Here is a 21,414-nt window from a genome sequence, read left to right as displayed (position 1 = left end):
TGATTTAAGAATCTAGACTTACTAGGGGCAAGCAATATTCAATATACCATCTATACATAAGAATTTATGTATTATCATGAGGGTAATACAAATTTTTGACATTATATGAAATATAAATTTTTAACTTTGGTGCAATTACAGTAGTCTATTTCTAGCATTTGTATTATCTTGGGCAAACATTGGAATCCTTGATTAATGTTTAACTATAGGAAGTATACTCAGTTCAAATAAAGACTCAGTTTCAGGGTTTAGGCTGAGGTGTCTCCAAGGAGAAGCCCCCAAGACCAACAGTATTGGATATAACTGAAAGAGGGAGCACTACCAAACTCCAGAGAATGTGGACCGGATATAAAATCTTAATCTTTTCTTATCTGACTACAGAAATCTGGATGGAGAAGCGTTATTTATCTCAAAGAGTAGTGGACCTAGGAGCTTATTTCACTAGGAATCACACCATTTTGGAAGGTACTCGATTCAAAAGAGCCATTTTCCAAGGGCAGTACTGTAGAACTTTTGGTTGTTGTGAAGACAGAGATGATGACTGTGTCACTGAGTTCTATGAAGTAAATGCATTGTGTTACTGTGATAAATTTTGTGAAAGGGAAAATTCTGATTGCTGCCCTGATTACAAGTCCTTTTGCCGGGAAGAGAAAGAATGGTCTCTTCACAGACAGCCTTGGTACCCAGAAGGTAGGCTTGTGGGGTGTGATTACACATTTTCTTAGTCCATGACAAGATCTGACAACCTTTCCATTCTTTCTTTCCTTTCTTTTCTTTTCTTCCCCCACCCCTCCCTCTCATCCCTCCTCTTTCTTTTCTTCCTTTCCTTCCATTCTTTTCCTTTTGTTCCCTTCCCTTTCCTTCAATTAAATGAACATGAACATTATGAATGCCAGGATATATTTCTTTGGATTATTAAATTGCTTTGGTTCAGATGCAGGATATCTGCATCATACTGGCACCTTCAGGAAAGTTCTGGTTCAATGGCAATGAGTGTTGATCTGGACACAGTTTCAACACTCTTCTTTCTTTACAAAATGAGCTGACATTAGAACTCTCAAGTTTTATTGAGCATAACCTCCAAAGGACTCCCACATACCTGATTATCCACAGATTCATGTAACATTTTTCTTATTTTTCCTGGGCCTAATGAATCCCAAGCATTAGAATCTGTGGTGTTAGAAATGCTGTCAAAACCAGGATAAAAGCAAAATAAAGTCAGTCACTCTCCATACCCAAGTGATACCAAATAGATTCTTCATGTGTATTTTTTTTTTTCTGTCAGTGTGGGGCTTTTAAGATTATTAAAGGAAAAGAGAGTTTCACATAGAGCAGTGGAAGTATAATGTTGAATGGATGTATGCACATAACTCACAAGGAGAACAGTGGAATTTACTATACTGGTCTGCTTATATGAGAATAGCTAGTGATTTTCAGTAACTAATATAACTAAGCTCTGGAACAAAAACATTACATATACACTTCAATCTGAATCTCTCTCTCCTTGTCTTTCATTATATCAGATCTCCTCAGGAGAAGACCAGAGTTAATTAGAACTCTGTTGTTCTACCGTAAGTGGGTGCTCATGATTATAAAGCTGAGTTGGAAGATAACATATATAAACCATGGACTTGATAATTTTACTTCAAAACCCAGATCTCATTTCAAAATCCAGGTGCTGTTGCCTTCATTTTCAATAATGTCATCTTGTTTAAAAATTGAAAAAAAACCTTCTTCTTTAAACCTTGCATTTGTGTTTAAAATTTTCTAGAGTTGCCATTTATCTCAGGCTTTGCATTTTATCCATAGACAGCAGCTCAGCAAACATTTATTTCATCCTATGAAGTGGCAGATACTCCAGTAGGAATGGGAGAACTAGTCCTTCCTCAACAACTATTCATTCAGTATCTCTGCCCTGGTAGGCAATGCTTTTGGTGCTACTGACACCAAATGATAATAATAAAGAAAGACAAAAATCTTATTCTCCCAGTCAAGTTCGGGAGTGTGTAAAATACTCATTAAATTTGCGGCACAATTGCAAGTTGTGAAAAATTCTCTGAAGAAAACATTTAGGGAGAAGGTGTAACACAATATAGCATTAATATGTAACATAACATATAACATTAACCTGAGTCAACATGTAGGCTGACACGCGAGGAATAGGAATGAGGTGAACTGCAGAACAGCTGACAAGAGTATTGCAGATCTAAGCGAGAAGAGCCTCACATGGTCTTGGAACTGGAAAAAGTCCATTGTTTCCAGAGACTAATGATGAGGAGAGGTGACCTGAGATGTGGTTGGAGAGGTCATATTGTGACGACTTCTTGACCATGTTAGGGATTAGGGGTTTTGTTTTGTTGCGAGAAATCTTTGAAAGATGTTAAATCAGAATAGGATTGGCTTCAGAATAGGATGTATGATATGCAATTACAAAGACCTCTGTGTTCAAAGGTATCCCACGCTGGTCTAATACTCTGAGGTTACCATCTTAAAATTCTTAATAAGTTTGGACAAGAGCCCAAATTTTAATTATTCTCCTGTTCCCACAAATTTCATCTATACTACATTTAGAGCAATATTGGAGGAAGAAAAAATAAGGTAGCACGGACTAGTTTTGTAGCAATTGTAGACTTAGATGGCACTGAAGTGGAAATTTCATAAGACTAGTCTTCCCCTTGAGACCTTACACAGATAAAGACACACAGGAGGGATAGCTACGGGAGCAAAGTTCTGAACACAGGACATTAGAACCGAGTCGTGAAACACAAGTGGATGTCATCTAGGGACTGGAGTGAGGGTGGGTAGGTTTAAGAATGTAGTATGTGCAGCATGAGTTTATAAGAAATTGCAGAGTCAGTAATTAGGTAGGAGAAAAGAAGGAAGAAGGATCTAAAAGGGATAGGAAGGATTTAAAAGGGATACTCTCGAGAGCCAATACTAGAGGTTGTATTAGAGGTCTCCCATGGCATTCTGCTTGTTGAAAGATGTGGTTTGCTTGATCTGCACAGACAGTATTTAAAAAAAATTAAACGTATTGTCTAAGGCTGATGCTTTACTCTGTCTGGACCAGAGAGTTGAACTAACTGAACTTTATTTAGGGCACAGTATCACCTTTGGTCCACGAAGCTTTATGTCTTATTTGTATGGATTTCTTTTTTTCCCCCACCATCAGTCCTTTTCTGAATTCCTCTCTCTCTCCTTTCTTCATTTCTTCCCTTCTTTCTTTTGATGTCTGAGTCTTTCCCATCTTCCTCCACAACCAACTTGCCCTTCCTTTGCTATTATGTTCCTTTTTGAAGTGTGAAATCTTACTTTGTGTGCTTGAATAAATAATATTCTGCTACAGACTAAATTCTACTTTTGACCTTTTTCAGTCTGCACCCTGTTTAGGAAACTCTAAATCTCCAAATGCATACCTTGCCTGTTGCTTTTGACTGATGCCTAGTTTTCTGTGATGTTTTTCCCTGTCATTTACGAATCTGCTTTTTCCATAATGTTTGGGCAACTCAGTTGCCTACAGCTCTTCGGTACCATAAATAAGTCCATTATGGATGGCTTTCTACATGTCTTCTCATGGACTATGTGCCAAAGACAACACTTGGATTTCTGGGCCTGGGATATACATTCATTTAACATAAGACCTGCCACATGACTCTCAGTAGAGGCTGCATCAGTCTATACTCCCCATAGGACTCTAAGGATTTGTCTACCCCACATCTTAGTACTTGGCACCCTCCAGCTTTGTAGTCTTTATTTGTATGATCAGCGAAACACAATTTCTCATTGCTATTTTAAAAATGCATTTCTCTGAGTACTAATGGATTGAGCTTCTCTTCTTAGTCTCATTAAATACTAGGATTTCATCTGGAGACATCCACAGACATACAATATATCTTAATATCTAGCAAAGAAAATTATTAGCCCCTTATTGTAGGATGACTTAGGGATATAGACATTTAATCTTGCATAAACACTTTTTATTCTCTTTTCTGCTATTGGGGATTGAATCTAGGATCCTGCACATGATAGATAAATATTATACCACTGAGCTATATCCCCAGATGTTTTTTATTTTTCTATTTATTTATTTATTTATCCATCCTTTATATACATGACAGTAGAGTCTATTTTGATATTTGTATAAATATGAAGTATATCATATTCTAGTTAGGACAGGGTCTCAAACTTGTGATCCTCCTGTGTCAAGCCTCCCAAGTGGTTGGAATTATAGGCATTTACTACTACATGTGGCTCCATAAATAGTTTTTTAAAAAGTTTATCTAGTTCTTCAAAACTTGAGCTAATATTTTAAGCACTATTTCATAAAATGATTTTTACTTAAATTCAATTTATTTTAATTGCTACCTAAAAGCATATAAGTGTGTAAATTAATGAGGTGGCCTGATGTTTTCATGCATGCACATATTGTGGAATGATTAATCAAGTTAAACATATTTATTTCCTCAAATATTTATCATTTCTTTATGGCATGCTTTCTCCCACTTTTTGCACTATACATTATCTGTACTCATTGTAATGTGCAACAGTACACCTGAACTTCTTGCTCCTATCTAATGAAACTTTGTGCCCATTGATCAATCTTTCCCAATTCCTCTCTTTATTCTCTGAAGCCTTGGTAACCACCACAATTTAAAAATGTATTTGAATACAATTGAGCTCTGTAATTTTAAGACATCTCATCCAAGGACATAGAATATATCTTCCCTTATTCTAGTCATTAAAATGTCTTTAAATGGAATTAAAATGTTTTCTTCTTAGTGTCCTTACCTATTCTGTTAGTTTTTGGTTATTCTAAGATTCATTCAAATTTCATAGTTTAAGTGTTGTGGGGTGCAATTTAAGAGCAGACTGATCACCACTGAGAAGTTCAAATTTGAGAGTCTTTATTAGCTGACCTGCTGATTATTTCACACAATGCCCCAAAAATGGATATTGGGAGAACAGCCCCGACCAAAGGGTTGCAGGGATTTTTATACCATAAGTCATTTATACCATCAATCATAAATGTCTGTTGCTGTGATTCAAAATTACAAACTAACATCATGAGATCTAAAATCATAAGCAGAAGGGGGAAGTGGGTCAAAATGATCTTACTTAGGTACAAATTAAAGAATGATTACTAACATCTAGACAATCACTGTTGACATGGTACATTGATTAGGAAAAATAGGAATCAAAAAGAAAACAATTTTACATTATACAAGAATTGCCATTTTGTGTTGCCAAACAAGCTATGCTAAGCAACTATTGATTGATAGAGAGGCGGGGTGTTCCCACAAGAGAAGCATTTCCTACATGACATGGAGTCTCAGGGTAAAACGCAGTCTGTTTAGTCATTTCCCATGTAGCCTGGCCTTTAACATTTCCATGGAGTCAAATATGCCAACCCGTCACATAAGAATATGTATTATGGTTTAGTTATTGCTGTTGTAGATAAATGTCACTTATTCATGAAAGGTCATATACTATCTGGCAACCTTTCTCAATTCTCTTATTAGGAATATTAATACATTTCATTGTCACAGTAAATATTTCTATATCAGAACCCTAAAATAAACATTATTCATAATGAGAAATTATGTATTTCCTTTAAAATTAAAAACAAAATATGTATGTTAACTATCTTTGCTACTGTTTAACAAGAAGGAACTTGTTTATGCTTTAAGAAAAAAAATGATGTGAAAAAATCTGAAAGGGATAAACTCTCATTATTGATACACAGTGTGATGATCTACATGGAAAAAAATTAAACAACAGAAAACAGCATTAATATGTGTTAGAAGCATTTAAAATTCAGGATTTTTCATTTAATAATCCATACTTCTAGTGACTTTTGAAATGTTGGATGATCTGACAATTATGGATCCATTGTCAAGCATGACAACCATCAGTTGGAGATGAGTTGTTGACGTCACCTTTTGGTAACACATGTACTTTCCATTTGGTCATTTACCCCACATTTGCTATTTCTTTCCTGATCCACTTCTCTAATTTTCTGCCAACATCCATATATCTGTAATTTCTGTCAGTAGAAATCCTGTTATTCAATACCCAACCTACACAAGTGTACACGGAAACTACTGTTGTATGTATTTTGGGTTTGAAAGTTAGTGATTACTTTGAGCAATGCTTACATATTTTAGTTGAACTTCTTCATTTTGTCACAATGGTGTGACCATTAAAATAAATGGTGAAGTTAAATAATACAGTTATATGCTAATAACATGATAATACATGATTTTGAGTTCTGCCTGATACTCCATGTATTATCATTATGTTATTACTTGGGGATCATATTTAGTGAAGAATAATTCCTATTAGTGACACAATCAGGCTCTGCATTCAAGGGAAATTCACCTCCTACAGCACCTTGCACATAGTAGATGGCCTCACTAACAGATGTCTCTGTATCATGCCTAAGTAGCATTCTTTTTGTCACCCTACTGAACCTACTATTCCTCCTCATAAGTTAAAATTTATTGAGTAATTATTATGCAGCCAACAACTGTTGCAAGTACCCATCAGATGCCTTCATCCATTATTTTATTCTACCTTGTGGAAAAGGATCAGTTATTTTATATCAACAATGTAGAAAGCTGCTTATGGGGAAGTATGGTGGCTTAATTATTGTACACTAATTACAGTGCCATGAGATGGGAGAATATTGGTTGATTTGGATTGAATTGATATCTAGAGTTTTTATTTTTTCAAGTTCAGTGTTTGATAAATTAAATAATTTGTTTCTATGTAATTTTAAAGAATAAAGTATTTTCAGAAGGCTGACTTTTTCATAGACAAAGTAGTTTTAAAATATATTTGTAAAGTGTCAAAGTATAATTGTTTATCTTTTGTTTCAAAGGGCAGTTCTTACATTCATTTGGAAGTTGGCATCTTCACAAAAATAATTTATATTTGAATGTGCTATGCGTCTATTATTGAATTAAGCATTGTGGGGTAATAAGAAAAGAGTATTAGAAAGCCCTAGAATTTGAGAAACATATGCTCTATGTGGGTAAGAAGATTTAGGTATATGAAATCATTGAAATTTAGTAATAATCAAATGCCACATTTGTGTTTCTTGTGGACAATAATATAACCCAACAATCTTCTCTGGGAAGTAGAGTATATTAAGATGGTTAATACTTATTCAATAAATGCCACATACCAGAAAAGATTGTATCAGATTTCTGACAACAATAAATAACATACATATTTTAATAGATAATGATTTTTTTTTTTTTGGTCTGAATTCTTCATAAGAACTAGTCTCTATCAAGCTTTCTGCTCCCACACAGCGCTACAACAACGCCCCCATATGGTTTCTTGTACTCCATACTTCATAGGTAAGTCCAAGTCAATGAAATTAGAGGAAGGGTGTGGTCCCCACTTTATAAGGAGTATTCTAGATCACAGAAGAACACCTGCACTCTTATCTCTTTTGACAAAACATAGTCACATGGCCATGCCAAACATCAAGAGGAGCTGGATACCAAAACTTGTTTTATTTTGCTGTGCGGCAATATGCCTCCCTACCAGTGGGGTTCTGCTACAGGATTAAAAATAATGAAGAATGATAATGGGAACAATCACAGTAGACTCTGCCTCAAATTAAGAATGTATAATTCTCTAAAAACAATGGATATCTATATGTCTGCATTTTTCCTTTAAATGAGAATTTCAATTTAATAATATCTTTTGTTCTGATGAGCCAGTAGTCTCACTATGTGGCTCAGGCTGGCCTGGAGCTCCTGAGCTCAAGTGATCCTCCTACCTCAGTCTCCTGAGTAGCTACCACACCTTTCAATCTTGAGTCTTGGTTTTATAGTACAAGCTGTAGCACTTTTGATGTACTAAAATGTGTTCAAGCCTTTCTTATTTAAGGCATATGGTCCATTCAGAAGAGTAGTTAGCACTTCTTCAACATCCAATTTTGCTTAAGAGCTAGAATTTTGTGAAGATTGCAATTTAGGTTTGTATTTTAGGTAGAACTTATGTTCCAGGTGTAGTTCTTACTCCATTCATTACAAAGGCAAGCAATTAATCATTTTATTTAGTAGCAAAAAGTTCATGAAACTATAATTGACTCTCATGGAGGTAATTTTTCCTTTTGTTTTATCTTGCTTTGAGAAGTAATTGGTTGAAAAGAAAAAGAGAACTTCATGAGTTGAAAAAAACGTACAAAATTAAAGTAAAAATACAGTGGTATGTTGTTTATACAGATTTTTTTTTGCAATTTATGAAGCAACTGTCCTCTGAGATGCTATGCTGATCATTCATAATCTATTAGAGATTATTTTCAGTGATTTACTTAGATGCTAGTGTCTAATTCTATTTATTATGCCTGCCAAAAGAACTCTTTAAGTCAACAAGTTAAAACTATACATTATCTTAAGTATTTAAAAAGTTATATCACTTTTATATGACTGGAAGTAGAACATATCAGTAAATAGCTTACTTCTGTGTTTGTCCCCCATATATTATGGTAGTTTCCAATAATTGAATATTCAAATGCCAGATACAGAAAACCAGTGATATAATTTGAAACAGAGCCATAGGGGATTTTCTAGGCAACACTGTTGGAGTAGCAGATCTTAAGGAAATAGCCTAGTGTACCATCTGTCACCAACAGACCTAAGCTAATTTGATAATGTGCAGCTCTGTGTTTGCGTAGGTAAAAATGCATGTAAGTCAGTGACACATTTGATTCACTCCTTCACAACATACTTAAACATATTATAATGAAGATAAATCACAGTTTAAATTCTGCTACACATACTAACACACATTGGTAAAGAGAAACTAACAAATTCATACATCCATACATCCTCTATAAGCTCCGTGAAAATTCAATTTTTTCTCCTGTTAAGTGTTTCCACATCTCTTCTGCATGAAAAAAGTTCCCAGAGATACATGCAATAATATTACAGAGATAGGACTCTGAAACCCTCACGGTGGGTATCAGGGAATGAGAACTCTTCCTTCTCAGTGGCTGACAGAGGACACTGGACAAAGATCAATCCATAGGCACCAGAGCTAATGGTTCAAGACTTTGACCTTAAGAGATATATATGAACGGTGTACACAAAGATGAACTATGACATAAACATTTAGCTAATCCACATAAATAAATACTATCCATTTAACCAATGAGAGCTGATTACTTAACATCTGTTATGCTGATTAACAAGCCACTGATGTTTGCCAATGAGAGCCTGTTTCTGACATGCATTATACTAACTCTAGTGCTGATGAAAATATGGATAATGGAAGCTCTTGCAGCAGCTACCCTGAAGATCAGCCTTTCAGAATGAATGCTATTGACCACCCGTGGGGTGAGCACTCCTGATTAGGACAAGTGACTGCTTCCCTACAGTGCAGTTTAGACCAGCACAGATAATTACAACACCCTCTGATGAAGTATTTCAAAATAAATTGTACCATCATGTTATCATCTATCCTCAAATCTACAAGACCAACTATTTCACTGTCCAAATATTGGTTTGCCTAATTTTGTTTTAAAGACTTTTGAAGTTGCAAAACTCCCTCAATTTTAATAACCATTAGTTTAATGTCTCGTTTTGTATTTCAGTCAAGATGCTGTGTGTGCAATCGATTTGAATAACTCACTCTGAAGGTGCTTCATATCTATCTTACTGATAAAAACAAATCTACCAGACTGGAATTCTCTCTACCCACAATTGTAGTTTCAACCTTCCTCCATCTGGGTTGCTTCTTATATTGAAGTCATCTCCCCTCTTGAGCTGTGAATCCCATCTTCTGTTGTCCACTCAAGTTCTTCACTTACAATTCTCTTTCTCTCTGTCTCATACACACAAATGCACACACACACACACACACACACACACACACACACACACTCTTTCCCCTTCTCTGCTGACTATCCCATTTACCATTTCCTTTAACACTTTAACAGGAGTATCTGAAAGTTTGCTTCCCTACTTCCCAGCCTCTTATGGACTCATTCCTACACATTCCACTCTCATACTCTACTGAAACTTCTCTTTGTTGGGTTATCGATGACTTCCACATAATTAAATATAATACTCAGATGTCTGTTTTCTTGTTCTTGATATCTCAGCAATACTGAACAGAGCTGACCTTATTGCTTATATGAAATACTTTCTTCTCCCAGTTTCCATAACACCACCTTCACCTGAATTTGATACTTGCTCACAGTCTATCCCTTCCTGATTTCCTCTTCTGAGTTCTATCAGCTAGAGTGTTTTGAGCTCAGTCCTGGATGACCTTTCCTTTTCTATATGTACTTCCTCCAATAAATACTTGCTTGGTCCCAGATTTTAGTATGCTTCAAGTTCATGCTCAGCTTTGACTTACCTCTGAGCTTCTAACAACTAGTGTCAACTTCACATTTCCATTAAGATGTCTAACTTAGATTTAATCTAAGTCTAAAATACACAAATCAAACTCTGGATTTCTTCCCACAAGACTTTCTTTCAGTGATAATTTCACTGCCCTCTATTGCTCAAGTCGAAATCCTAATAATGCATCTTAATTTCTCTTTTTCCTCATTTCCCAAGATCAATCCATGAGAGAGTTCATTTGCTTTCCCTCCCAATTATATCCATCCTTTCTCTCCTTACTATTGTCAGCCTAACCCTTCATTCTTCTGGGAAATTCCATCCCAGCCAGCACAACAGGAGTGATTAGGGCTAAGATTAGGGCAGGAATATTTTGAGTAAAGCCCTATGGGTCATAGTAAAATTCGACAAACAACTTGAGGAATTTAAGCAGGAGGTAACCTGATATATACTTGAAAACCTTCTTCTCAGTCTGTGTGGGGAATGAGTGGGGAGTGAGAAACACATAGGAGCCAGGAAGGAGTACAGGGAAGGATGGAGAGGACTGTGTCTGTGTCAGCGGCTTGACCAGGGTCAGAGGTAACTGGTTGTGGATTTTGCTCAAGAAACTAATTCTCAAGTGAGACAGAAGTGAACAGAGTTTCTCATGATAACTCTGGCTTGACATTAAGGAAGGATGAACAAGAAATGTTTTGGTTTACACTGGATTTAGTGTTAATGATGTGAGGAAGACCTCAGGTGGCCCTCTCTTGAATTCCACATTATCAGATGGGGTACAAGTCAGAGAAGAGATAGTCTTCTTTCCTTTGACTTTTGTAATTTCTGTTCCCTCAGTCTTGCAATGAGTATGCTGAGTGCTTGAGATTCATGAGGCATCATTAAAAACCTTCTCTTTTGGGCCCCACTCTCCTTTTCAAAATGGTCAGGGAAGTTCTTCTCTTACCTTTAAATCAAAATTTCAATTGTTCTAAAATTTTCTATTGCTCATATGTAAAAACTTCTAGAGTCTCTACAAACATGTTGCTAGTTATTGAAAATATCTAACCCTGTGTAGCAATTAAACATTTGAACTTGAATGAAAGCTAATTCTTCCCTCTTCTGAGTTTGCTGCATTAAGAAACATGTGGTCTCTCTCTCTCTCTCCATTATTGTGGAATATGAAACTCCATGGGAAAGGGGAGGCAGATGCAAATATATAAAGGTTTAGATTCACTAAGCAGAATATTAAAAGGTGAAATGTAGTATGAACTGAGCAGGGGCAGTTGTGAAAATTTCCCATGAAACAATTTTTTGAAAAAAAATTGAAGGATAGCTAATTCTAGAAGTGTTTTCTGTGACACTGTGGCTAGTAGTTAAGCCAGGTCCCTTGGAGAGCTTTTGAAACATATAGTTCCCCTCTGGTTTTATGAATAAACAGTTAAAATTTTAAAGTTAGGGACCATTGATATGGTACATAGATTACATGTTTTTGTTAAAAAAAGGAAACTTTTTTTAGAGTTCTTTTTGCTAATTCATCAAATGATATTTTCAAAAATTATTTAATTTGTAACTGGGGTACTAGTTTCACAGTAATTTACTGATAGTTTTTATATGATGATGATTCATCATAGGTCTCTTGAATAGTCTATATACTTTTGTAAAATAGTTATCAATTAATTTCAGTTAATAGTTAAGAAGCATCTGGACTTTGAAGACAAATAGTTATAGTCTTACAGATCTCATGAACTTTTCTGCTGATCCAAATCCTGAAGAAAAAATAAGAATTTCTTTTTTGCAAGATAAATTCAATGAAATTTTTTTGTATTTTGGTCCACACTTGCTTAGGTCATGTGTAATTAATTGTATTCAATTAGGAGATTTGATTAATTAAAAAAAAAAAGTACTGTAAACTGACCCAATAGTTACACTATATTGCTCACCTACTTAAACACATTTTGTAGCATAGTTAGTGATTGTTAATCTAGTTTTCATGCTTTATAAATCCTCTCTGTTGAACATAATATGCAGTTTAAAGGTAAACAAGTCAAGAATTTTATTTATTAACCTTGAAACAAACCAAATGTGGATCTGTCAGACTTTCACTAAATACTTTCTCATGTTTGAAAAACTAACCACAGTCTTACATTACTTGTAATACTAATTTTAATTTGCTCATATTACCTTGTCAGGTTGCTTCAGAGATGGTCAACATTATGAAGAAGGATCAGTAATTAAGGAAAATTGCAACTCATGGTAATGAATTTAAATGGCACAGAACAGAAATGTATTGCCTATGTATTTTTTCTTCAAATAAAAGGAATTTTTTTTAAGAAACAAAAATTTTATTTTATTTATCAGTTTAACTAGAAGTTGTGGATAATACTTTTATAAATGACTTAATAAAATGCATGGCATGCTTATAACTTTTGAGGGTGACGAAGGTAGGAGAAATATAGAATATTGAATAATCAAATCTGAGGTCTAAAATTTCTCAGCAGATTGAAGTTATGAAGCTAAATCTGATGAATTTATTTTATTTTTTTTAAAAGAAGATCTTTGAAATAAAACATATATTTAGATACATATAGACAAAATTTAAGTATACATAAACAAAATCATATGTTGTAAGATACCACATACCTGTAAATTTTTATAGGCCTATTTATTGAATGTTGAAAATATAATCATGCTTATATCTTTCAATGCCTGAGCTTGATGTTTTTGATAATAAGCCTTCATCATACAACAATTCTGCATTAGGTATATATACTAATGATAAACATTTTAATACACTACAGATTTTAATATACTACAGGCAAGTTGTGTTTTTTAGCATGACTACATTGAAACATGCTACTTTAAAAAGCTTTGCCTGAAGAGAAAGTTTCCTGGTATAAGCACATCAAATCTACTGTCCAAATTGTCCTGTTTTGAAACTTCAGTAACTATGTTGCCATATCATTTATTAATTGCTGAAGCAGAGGTTAAGAGCACATTGACTGGTAGCTAATGCATGTTTTATGATGTATTTCACCAATAATCAAATAGTCATATGGTTAATATTAATCACAAAATCCTGTTTTATATCTTTACAATTTACAACTCTTTGATGCTAATTCTGAAATGTACTCTATAAAGGCCAGATCACATTTGTAATTCTTGTCTCTTCATAGCACATGCTCAGGACAGCAGTGGAAATGTACCCAGCACACCTGTCTTGTTCGTCCAGAGTTAATCGAACATGTCAATCAAGGAGACTATGGGTGAGCTGAATCTTGCATTACCAGCTTCTTGGCACACTTAGTTACTCCTCAGGTCTCAAACAATTTTTTTTTGTTTACTTCTATATATAATCACTATTTAAAAATAAAGAGTAGGGGAAAATGGGAAGGAATATAAAAGGTATGTATACTTGGAATGTACAAGGCGAATAACATATAATTAAAAATTAAAATGCACAAATAAAAAAGAAGAATGGAAGAATGCTACAGTCTAGTCTTGAATCATTGAGGAAAGAGATATGTCATGGTGTGGGTGTGGAGAGTGGAGGGAGTCTTATACTACATATTCAGGCAAAATGAGGATATTGGCAAAATTTATTTATTCACACTCACCATTTTCTTTCTGTTGCTGTATTACCAGGCCAATCCTGTGCTCAGCTATCCTAGGTAGGACACAATCTTCATAGGACAGTATTCTTTCTTGATGATCCCCCAAACAATAAATTAATTTAGGTAATTTCACCGAAATGACTAATATCTAGCTATTTTCACTTACAGCTCATTCAAGAGACAGACCAAACCACTTTGCTAGATAGAAATAACTTACACGTAAACACTGAAAAAGCGTTTGATACTCTCCCATAGATTAAACATTAAGTACTTTTCTATTCGCATGGAGAGAATTAAGATGTAGGCACCAGCACTATAGAGAACTGAGAGAGGATAGGCTGGCTAATATCTGCCTCAGAATTTCTCCACTGCCATTGATCAAATCTCTATATACCCTTGATAACATCTTCCACGTTTTGTACAAGGCTTCATACAAAAGATCCATTGTCCAGCAGCTAAAAAAGTGAAGTCATCCTGAGATGTATTTTTAAAAATAGAAATCTCATTCTCGTCCCACACATAAGACTTTATGTTTCCCAGCACAATGGGAACACTGAAGTTCAATGTGCCCAAAGTATTTTCTTGGAAGACAAAATATAGAAAGTCACTTTTGTTGACATTAACATTTTTAAATCATTCTCAAATCTTCTCTGTTGTGTGTTTATATTTTAGGTGATAACTTGATTACTTTTGAGTATTTCTAGGAAAAGAACAATTACAATTTTCTGTGACTAGGTGATACCATAAATTTGTTCGAGGAACACAAGTCTTGACAAATGAACTGAACAAGGTTCCTAAGAGGATTTAAATGCTGAACCTAACTAACACATGCTTCCAAGAAACTGTGGTAGAGAAGCTCTGCTTCCCACTGTTATAGAGTACACAAGAATCCACAGTCCACAACAGTAGAAAGAAAGTACCCTTAGAAGCACGGAAGTGTTGGGAATGTTGCCTTCCTTGGGAGGAAGAACTTTCTTTCCATCATTTGTTTATTTTGAGCATATTTTAGGAGTTTTAAAAGGCATGGGCTTTGCATTTTCATGGAAAACATAAAAAGATTTCATGACTTAAAAAGAGTAATAAGGGAAGGATATTGAAGTAAAAGGAAACATGCACAGACCAAAGAGAAAAAGTTAAAATCATTCACCAAGAAAAAAAAAGGGGGGGATTCTTATATTTAAAAGAAAGTTCTAATTTTCTGCTGTTTGCTGTTTGCTGTTCTCTGTTCAGGATGCTCAAATTGTTTTCATGTGAATAAATATAATTATACTATATGATTCAATATTTATTAGGGCTTTTTGAAATAGCCTACATACACATATGAACCTTTGCTTTAAAATATTTCTTTCCCAAATCTTGGCAGTATTTTAGATTCCTGCCTTTATTTATTCCAAATAATGTGTATCAATGTTATTTAGTGCCGGTATTATTTTTGAAGACAATCAATTAACCTTAATAAAATGTGTTCATTTGTGGCATTGATGAGGATGCAATAATTTTCTGTCTTTGAGGAGTTCATCTAGCTGAGGAGCCAACATGTCAAACTTTTGTAAAAGGATTTGTAATGACAGGGCAGAATGTAGGACCAAATTGATGGCACGAATAATAATCTTCAAATTAGTAGAATAAAGGGAGACCCACAACTGTTTCTGTTATTTGCTCCGTGCAGCAAACCCCTTTGGAATTTAGCACTTTAAAGTCACAAGTCATTTGTTCATGTCAGTAATTTGGAATGGACTCAGCTGAGGTTCTTGCTGGTCTCCTCTGGGGTTGCTCACGTATCTATTGACATCTCAGAGAACTGAGGCTGAACTCTCGAAGATGACCTTACTCCTGTATTTGCCTGCTGGTGCTGGTTGCCCTGTCTCCAGCAGATTTGCTTTGGCTTTTTCACATGAGGGCAATGTTCCAAGTGGGTGTCAGTAGAAGCTGTGCAAGCCCTGTCTTGAAGCTTAAGCTTGAAAGCTACACAATATCAATTCTATTGCTTTCCTTGGGCAAAGGAAGTTAGTAGGCCAATCCACATCCAAAGGCTAGGCAAGTAGATTTTATCTCTTGATGGAAAGAGTTACAAATTGAATCTATCATGTCTAAACTTGATTTGTTTTTAATGAACTCAAAATCTAGTCTAGAGGATAAGTAGGCCTAGATTTTGCACTGGTTTCTCAAAATAAACATATTCTAAACTGAAGGAGTTAACCTACACCAAGCCTTGGTTACTGTCATATGCCTCTGCCTAGTCAACACAACTCAAAATATTTGAGATTAGTTTGATTTTTTTCCTTCCTTTTTACCATGGAACCACATCCTGCTAATTCCCACATTCATTAATTCTCTTAGATATTTATTTCCTCCTTTCCTAGGTTCTATTTTAGTGCATTTCCTTATCGCATATACTTTGAAATGACCTGACTTATCTCTCTGCACAATTTGACTAAATTCCAATCTATTCTTTCTATTTTCGTGACTATTCTTCCAAAATAGAGCCTTGAGGCTGCCACTCATGTTCTTAAAAATCCTTCAGTCCATTCCTTCTTAAATACAATTATCAGCATGAATGACTGTCTAGCCTAAATGGTTCTTCACTACCTCACCTTTTATACCCTTCCCAGTGCCTGTGTCCTTATCCCCTTTCATCATTTAACTTATCTACCACTCCCAGTGTGTGCCACCCAATTCCAAATCCTCTTGCTTTGCTCAAGAGTTACCTCTGTTTAGAATAAATGCTCACCATTTTTCACATTTGGCTTCCAAACTCATTCTCATCCTTCCAGACGAAGCATTAAATTCACTTTCTGTGAAAATGTGCCAACGCCTTCAGGCAGAGTTATGTTTGAATCCTCTGCTCTGATCACATTTTGACCTACTGCTAATAAAGTTCCCATATTGAAATCATTTCTTTTTTATCTAGTCTTTGTTAGGGTATGAGCACCTCCAGGGTAGAGAACGTTTTTCATTTTTATGTTTCTGGTATTTACCAGATAAGATGACAGATAAATTAAGAAGGTTCTTTAAAAGCTAAATTGGATTAAGGAAAAGTGATAGGTCCAGTTCAAGGAGGACAATGCAGGTTAATAGGGCCTTTCACAGTTTTTTAAAAATACATCACAGTAAAACACACACTTTACTTTGTGATCTAGTATACATCTAGTATACATACCCATACAGGTACATAAAAGTGGTTCTAAAAATAGGTTCATAAAAATAGGGTTCCTCTCTATTTTTAATGAGATATAATATTTCCTATTATTTTCCTATCTTCTATTTTATTTTATTTTATTTATTCTTATATTTATTTAGTTTTTTTAAAATTTATTTTTATTGTAAACAAATGGGATATATCTTGTTTCTCTGTTTGTACATGAAGCAGAGGCGTACCATTTGTGTAATCATACATTTACAAGGGTAATGGTGTTTGATTCATTCTGTTATTTTTTCCTTCCCCCCACCCCTCCCACCCCTCTTTTCCCTCTATACCGTTCCTCCTTCCTCCATTCTTGCCTCCCTCTCACCCCCCATTATGTGTCATCATCCCCTTTTGGTGGCCATGGGAATTGAACTCAGGGCTTTGTGCATGCTAGGCCAGTACTCTACCACTGAGAGCTCTGCCACCGAACTACCTCCCCAGCCGCCTTCTTTTTTTATTTTACTTTTAAAAATGCTTATTCCTACTCACTCAATTGAGTGCTTAATGAAGTGACCACAGATGTCTCTGACCTGACACCTGCAAGCAGCTAGTGTAGGACAATGAAAACATACTTCACTGATGTCACAATTTTTTCCGAGGTGGATCCTGTTAAATCTTTCAAATAATATTACAGTATCTAATATATTCAGAGGTTTTCTTATTGAATTTACCCTGGTGATGGAGATTTTACTTTGAAACCACAGCTACAGTGGTTTGCAATTTATGACCTAATGGGCCTTATGAAAGAAAAACATTAACTTGTCAGGCACGTTATTAAAAATTAAGTAGCATTTATAATCATTCACAAGAGCCTATCATATTGTAGGTAATTTTGATTGTAAACAAAACAGGATAAAATTTATACTTAAGTACTAAAACTATCTTCCCCTTGGGTTGTAAATGATTCAAATAAGCAATGAATAAATTATTTTTATCTTTCTCATTTTTTCATCGGCTATCATATCTTAATGAAATTTTATCTACAAATGTCAATACTAAATTTGGAAACAAAGTATACTTTTTTAAGAACATAAAATACATCGCTAGAAAAAAATATGCATTTTTGTTACCAAACTTCGCATCAGTTAATTTTATATTATTAATAATGAATATTTTTAAATACTTTGCACACATTAACTCATTTAATAAAAGATAGATAATTTCAATATAATTATCACTGATATAATCTTTTTAAAAAGTGTAACTATTTTGCTTTCAATTTTTCATGGTACTTCTTTTTACTAGTAAATTTCTTTTCAAATCTAAATTATAAAGAAAATAGAATATCCTACTGTATCTGCAAGTTCATTTGTGTGTATGTGTGTATATATTTTCACTTTGTAAGGCAGATGGACAGCACAGAACTACAGCCAATTCTGGGGAATGACTTTAGAAGAAGGTTTCAAATTTCGCCTTGGCACCTTGCCACCCAGCCCCATGCTTCTGAACATGAATGAGATGACAGTAAGTGCTTTTCCTAAGTCACATTTTTGCATGTGTTTGCATAGGTGTATTTCTTATATATGTCTGAAGCAAATCAAAATAACTAATATATTAAGTTTTAAGCCTTTAAAGTCACAAAAATACAATTATTTTTTTCATATCAAATGAAAATGTTTTCCCAAAATGGTTGTTATATCCCACCAAAGTCTCATGTGAACTTGGAAAGTTCACTATTCTCAGTTACACAGTGTCCTTTGAATAATGACTTGAGTGTTGCCTATAGATTCACAGAAATGTATATTTCTGATGACAGCTTATTCAGTTTGTCACTGCTTCATCAAGTCTTCACCCTTATTTTTAACTACAGAGTTATTCTATGAATTCATCTAAATTCTGTTTTGATGCCTGTTGGACTTATTATCATATAAGACTGAAATAAATGTTGACAACTTCAAACATGTATGTCATGATGATTAACAAAATCTTCAAAGTCTTCAAAATTTCCATTATGAAAATACCTTTACTTTTGCACAGTGGCCTGGAAAATCTTTGTGAAATTACCTTAAGTGTCCAACAGTCTTATGCTGTGTACTTTGTATTGGTTTTTAGTTTTCTTTGTAAGAGATATTATTATCTACTAATGGAGTAGGTATCTTGCATAAAGAAGCTTCTGTCTTTCTAGGTACTACAAACCTCTCACTCAGCTGCAGCTTTCCACCCCAGTGTGTGGTGTTCCCTGGTACATGCACTTTGGAGTTGAGATGTTGATTCTATGCAAGGCTGTCACTGATGCCCAGGGCAGGGTGGGACTCCCAGGCCACTGGAGGGCAACTTCTCTAGTCTAAATGAAGATGTCAGGCCCTGGCTGCCTCAAGCTCTCAGCATCTGGAGACAGCAGGGGTTTTGTTTGCATTTGGATGAGTTGTAAACTCACTGGTGTCACATTAAACATTTCACCTGAACTTGACTTTACAGAGCTGTGATCATCTGAGTTATTTTTCCAATTCAAATTCTAGTAGCAGGATCTGCTAAATTATAACTAATATCAGAGAAGTTAATAACTGACTTTTACAGATTCGTTTGTTAAGCTCTTTTATACTTTACTCACTTAATTTCCTCAGCCGCTTGATGTCATCAGTACTATCATTACCCACATTTCAAAGACAAGCAAATTAAGATGGAGAGAGGTTAAGTCACGATGATATTCAGAGAAGCTAAGAACCATCACAGAATTTAATTGCAGATCCAGGACATCTAAAAGGATCTGTTCCCCAAAATAGTACCTTTGGCCAATTCAGGTTCAAAGCAGCAAAAAGTCTTTTAACCTCCTAACCAGAGCTAATTTTCTGAAATGATCAGTTTAGAGATATTTTTGAATCTTTCCCATAATCAGTAAGACTAAATCTTTAGTGACATAGTTCAGATTCATGATTTTTTAGTGACCTAATTAAAAGATCTGTTGGAAAAGAGTCATTTTTATTCTGGCAGTTTTCTTTTCTTTTTTGTCTCCATCTGGAAAAAAAAGAAGCATCATTGTTTAAGAAAATACTTATTCATTCTATGACCTGTTCTTTCATTTTCTTTTATCCAGGACCATGTTGGGCCAAACATAAGAGTTTCCTCAATATTATTCTTAACATTTCTCTTTTAAATTTTAATTTTTGTAGCTTGGAAAAATTTATAGTCTAGAGGAAATGAAGTATATTTCATTCTCAAGTTGCCACTCACCATAACAGAAAAAAATCTAATTCTAGATTATTTGTTGACTCCAAGGGATTTATTTGCATTAAAGTCTCATTGATGTATAAGTGAAATTCTTAGTGATTAATACTTTAAGAAAATTTAAATCATTAGTGTTATAAATTAATGCATAAAGTTGCCAAGTAATTCCAGGAAAGTAATAAGGAAATTCAGCAGGACTATTAGGAGTTCCATTATCCACTAATGACATGAGACAAGAATATAGCTTCTTTTTTCTAGGGCGTGGTAGACTGTGGACTGCTTCTGAGTGTTGGAGTTGTCCGAATAGCTGGTCAAATAAAAGAGATTCCTAGAAATATGACAAGTATTTATAGGAAAAACATGAGGTCAATATGATCTGAGTTGAGCTAGAAGCCAGATAAAAACTATAGCCTGGTGACTACATAAAAAACACCTAATACATGATGTCAGACTCCAAGTACAGAAAAAATTAAAATTCTTTGGAAAACTGAGATTTTCTCTTACCTCCCCCCATTTTACAAGTTTGTTTGTTTGTTTGTTTTTGTGGTTTTGGGGATCCAACCCAGGGCCTTACACATGCTAAGTGGGCACTTGAACAATAAGCTAAAACCCCAGCCCCTTATAAAAAGAAGCATCAGGAGGGTGGGAGCTCAGTAGAAGAGTCTTGTCTAGCATGTGCAAGGAAGGCCCTGGGTTTAATCTCTATCACTGCAAAGAAGACAAAAAAAAAAAAAAAAAATACAGGATGGACTGATTTATATGTGATTTATATGTGTAGTAGGGGTATGCAATTACTAATAGTGGTATGATTTCTAGGCTGCTAAGAAATTCCACTGTCCCTAAACCCCCAAGTCTCTTCCTTTCCCTGGCCACATTGCTGGAATGGAAAAATGAGTAATGAATCATCTTCAATTCCTGGGAAAGCTCTTCTCTCCCTGGTTAGTTTGGCTAGTTTGGTGGTTTCATTCCTTAGCATATGTCACTATTGCCCATTATTGTGCATAAGTTAGAGGACTATTAATAGGTGTTGTGCAAAAAATGTCCTTGATTGTATATGTGTGAAAACTCTTATAACCTACAAGAATTAATTCAATCAAAATACATTTTTCAG

The 21,414-nt window shown here is 34.8% G+C and overlaps 1 protein-coding gene across 2 annotated transcripts in view; it reads left to right on the top strand.

Moving 5' to 3' along the window:
- Nucleotides 1-232: 232 nt before the first annotated feature.
- Nucleotides 233-21,414, top strand: part of TINAG (tubulointerstitial nephritis antigen) — an 83,949-nt gene continuing 62,767 nt past the window's right edge. Inside the window, exons 1-4 of one of the 2 annotated variants that reach the window (XM_079147643.1) lie at nt 233-465; nt 12,530-12,593; nt 13,514-13,603; nt 18,488-18,602. In XM_079147643.1, the coding sequence (XP_079003769.1) occupies nt 336-465; nt 12,530-12,593; nt 13,514-13,603; nt 18,488-18,602 (399 nt within the window). In that variant the 5' untranslated portion in view covers nt 233-335. Of the gene's footprint in view, nt 691-12,529; nt 12,594-13,513; nt 13,604-18,487; nt 18,603-21,414 lie in introns of both variants that reach the window. The other variant, XM_079147642.1, reaches the window with a different exon arrangement.

The sequence above is a fragment of the Sciurus vulgaris genome, assembly GCF_902686455.1.
Source record: "Sciurus vulgaris genome assembly, chromosome: 7".
In the NCBI taxonomy this organism is placed as follows: Eukaryota; Metazoa; Chordata; class Mammalia; order Rodentia; family Sciuridae; genus Sciurus; species Sciurus vulgaris.
Note: the sequence above shows the minus strand (reverse complement) of the source record. Positions and strands in the feature narration are given on the sequence as shown.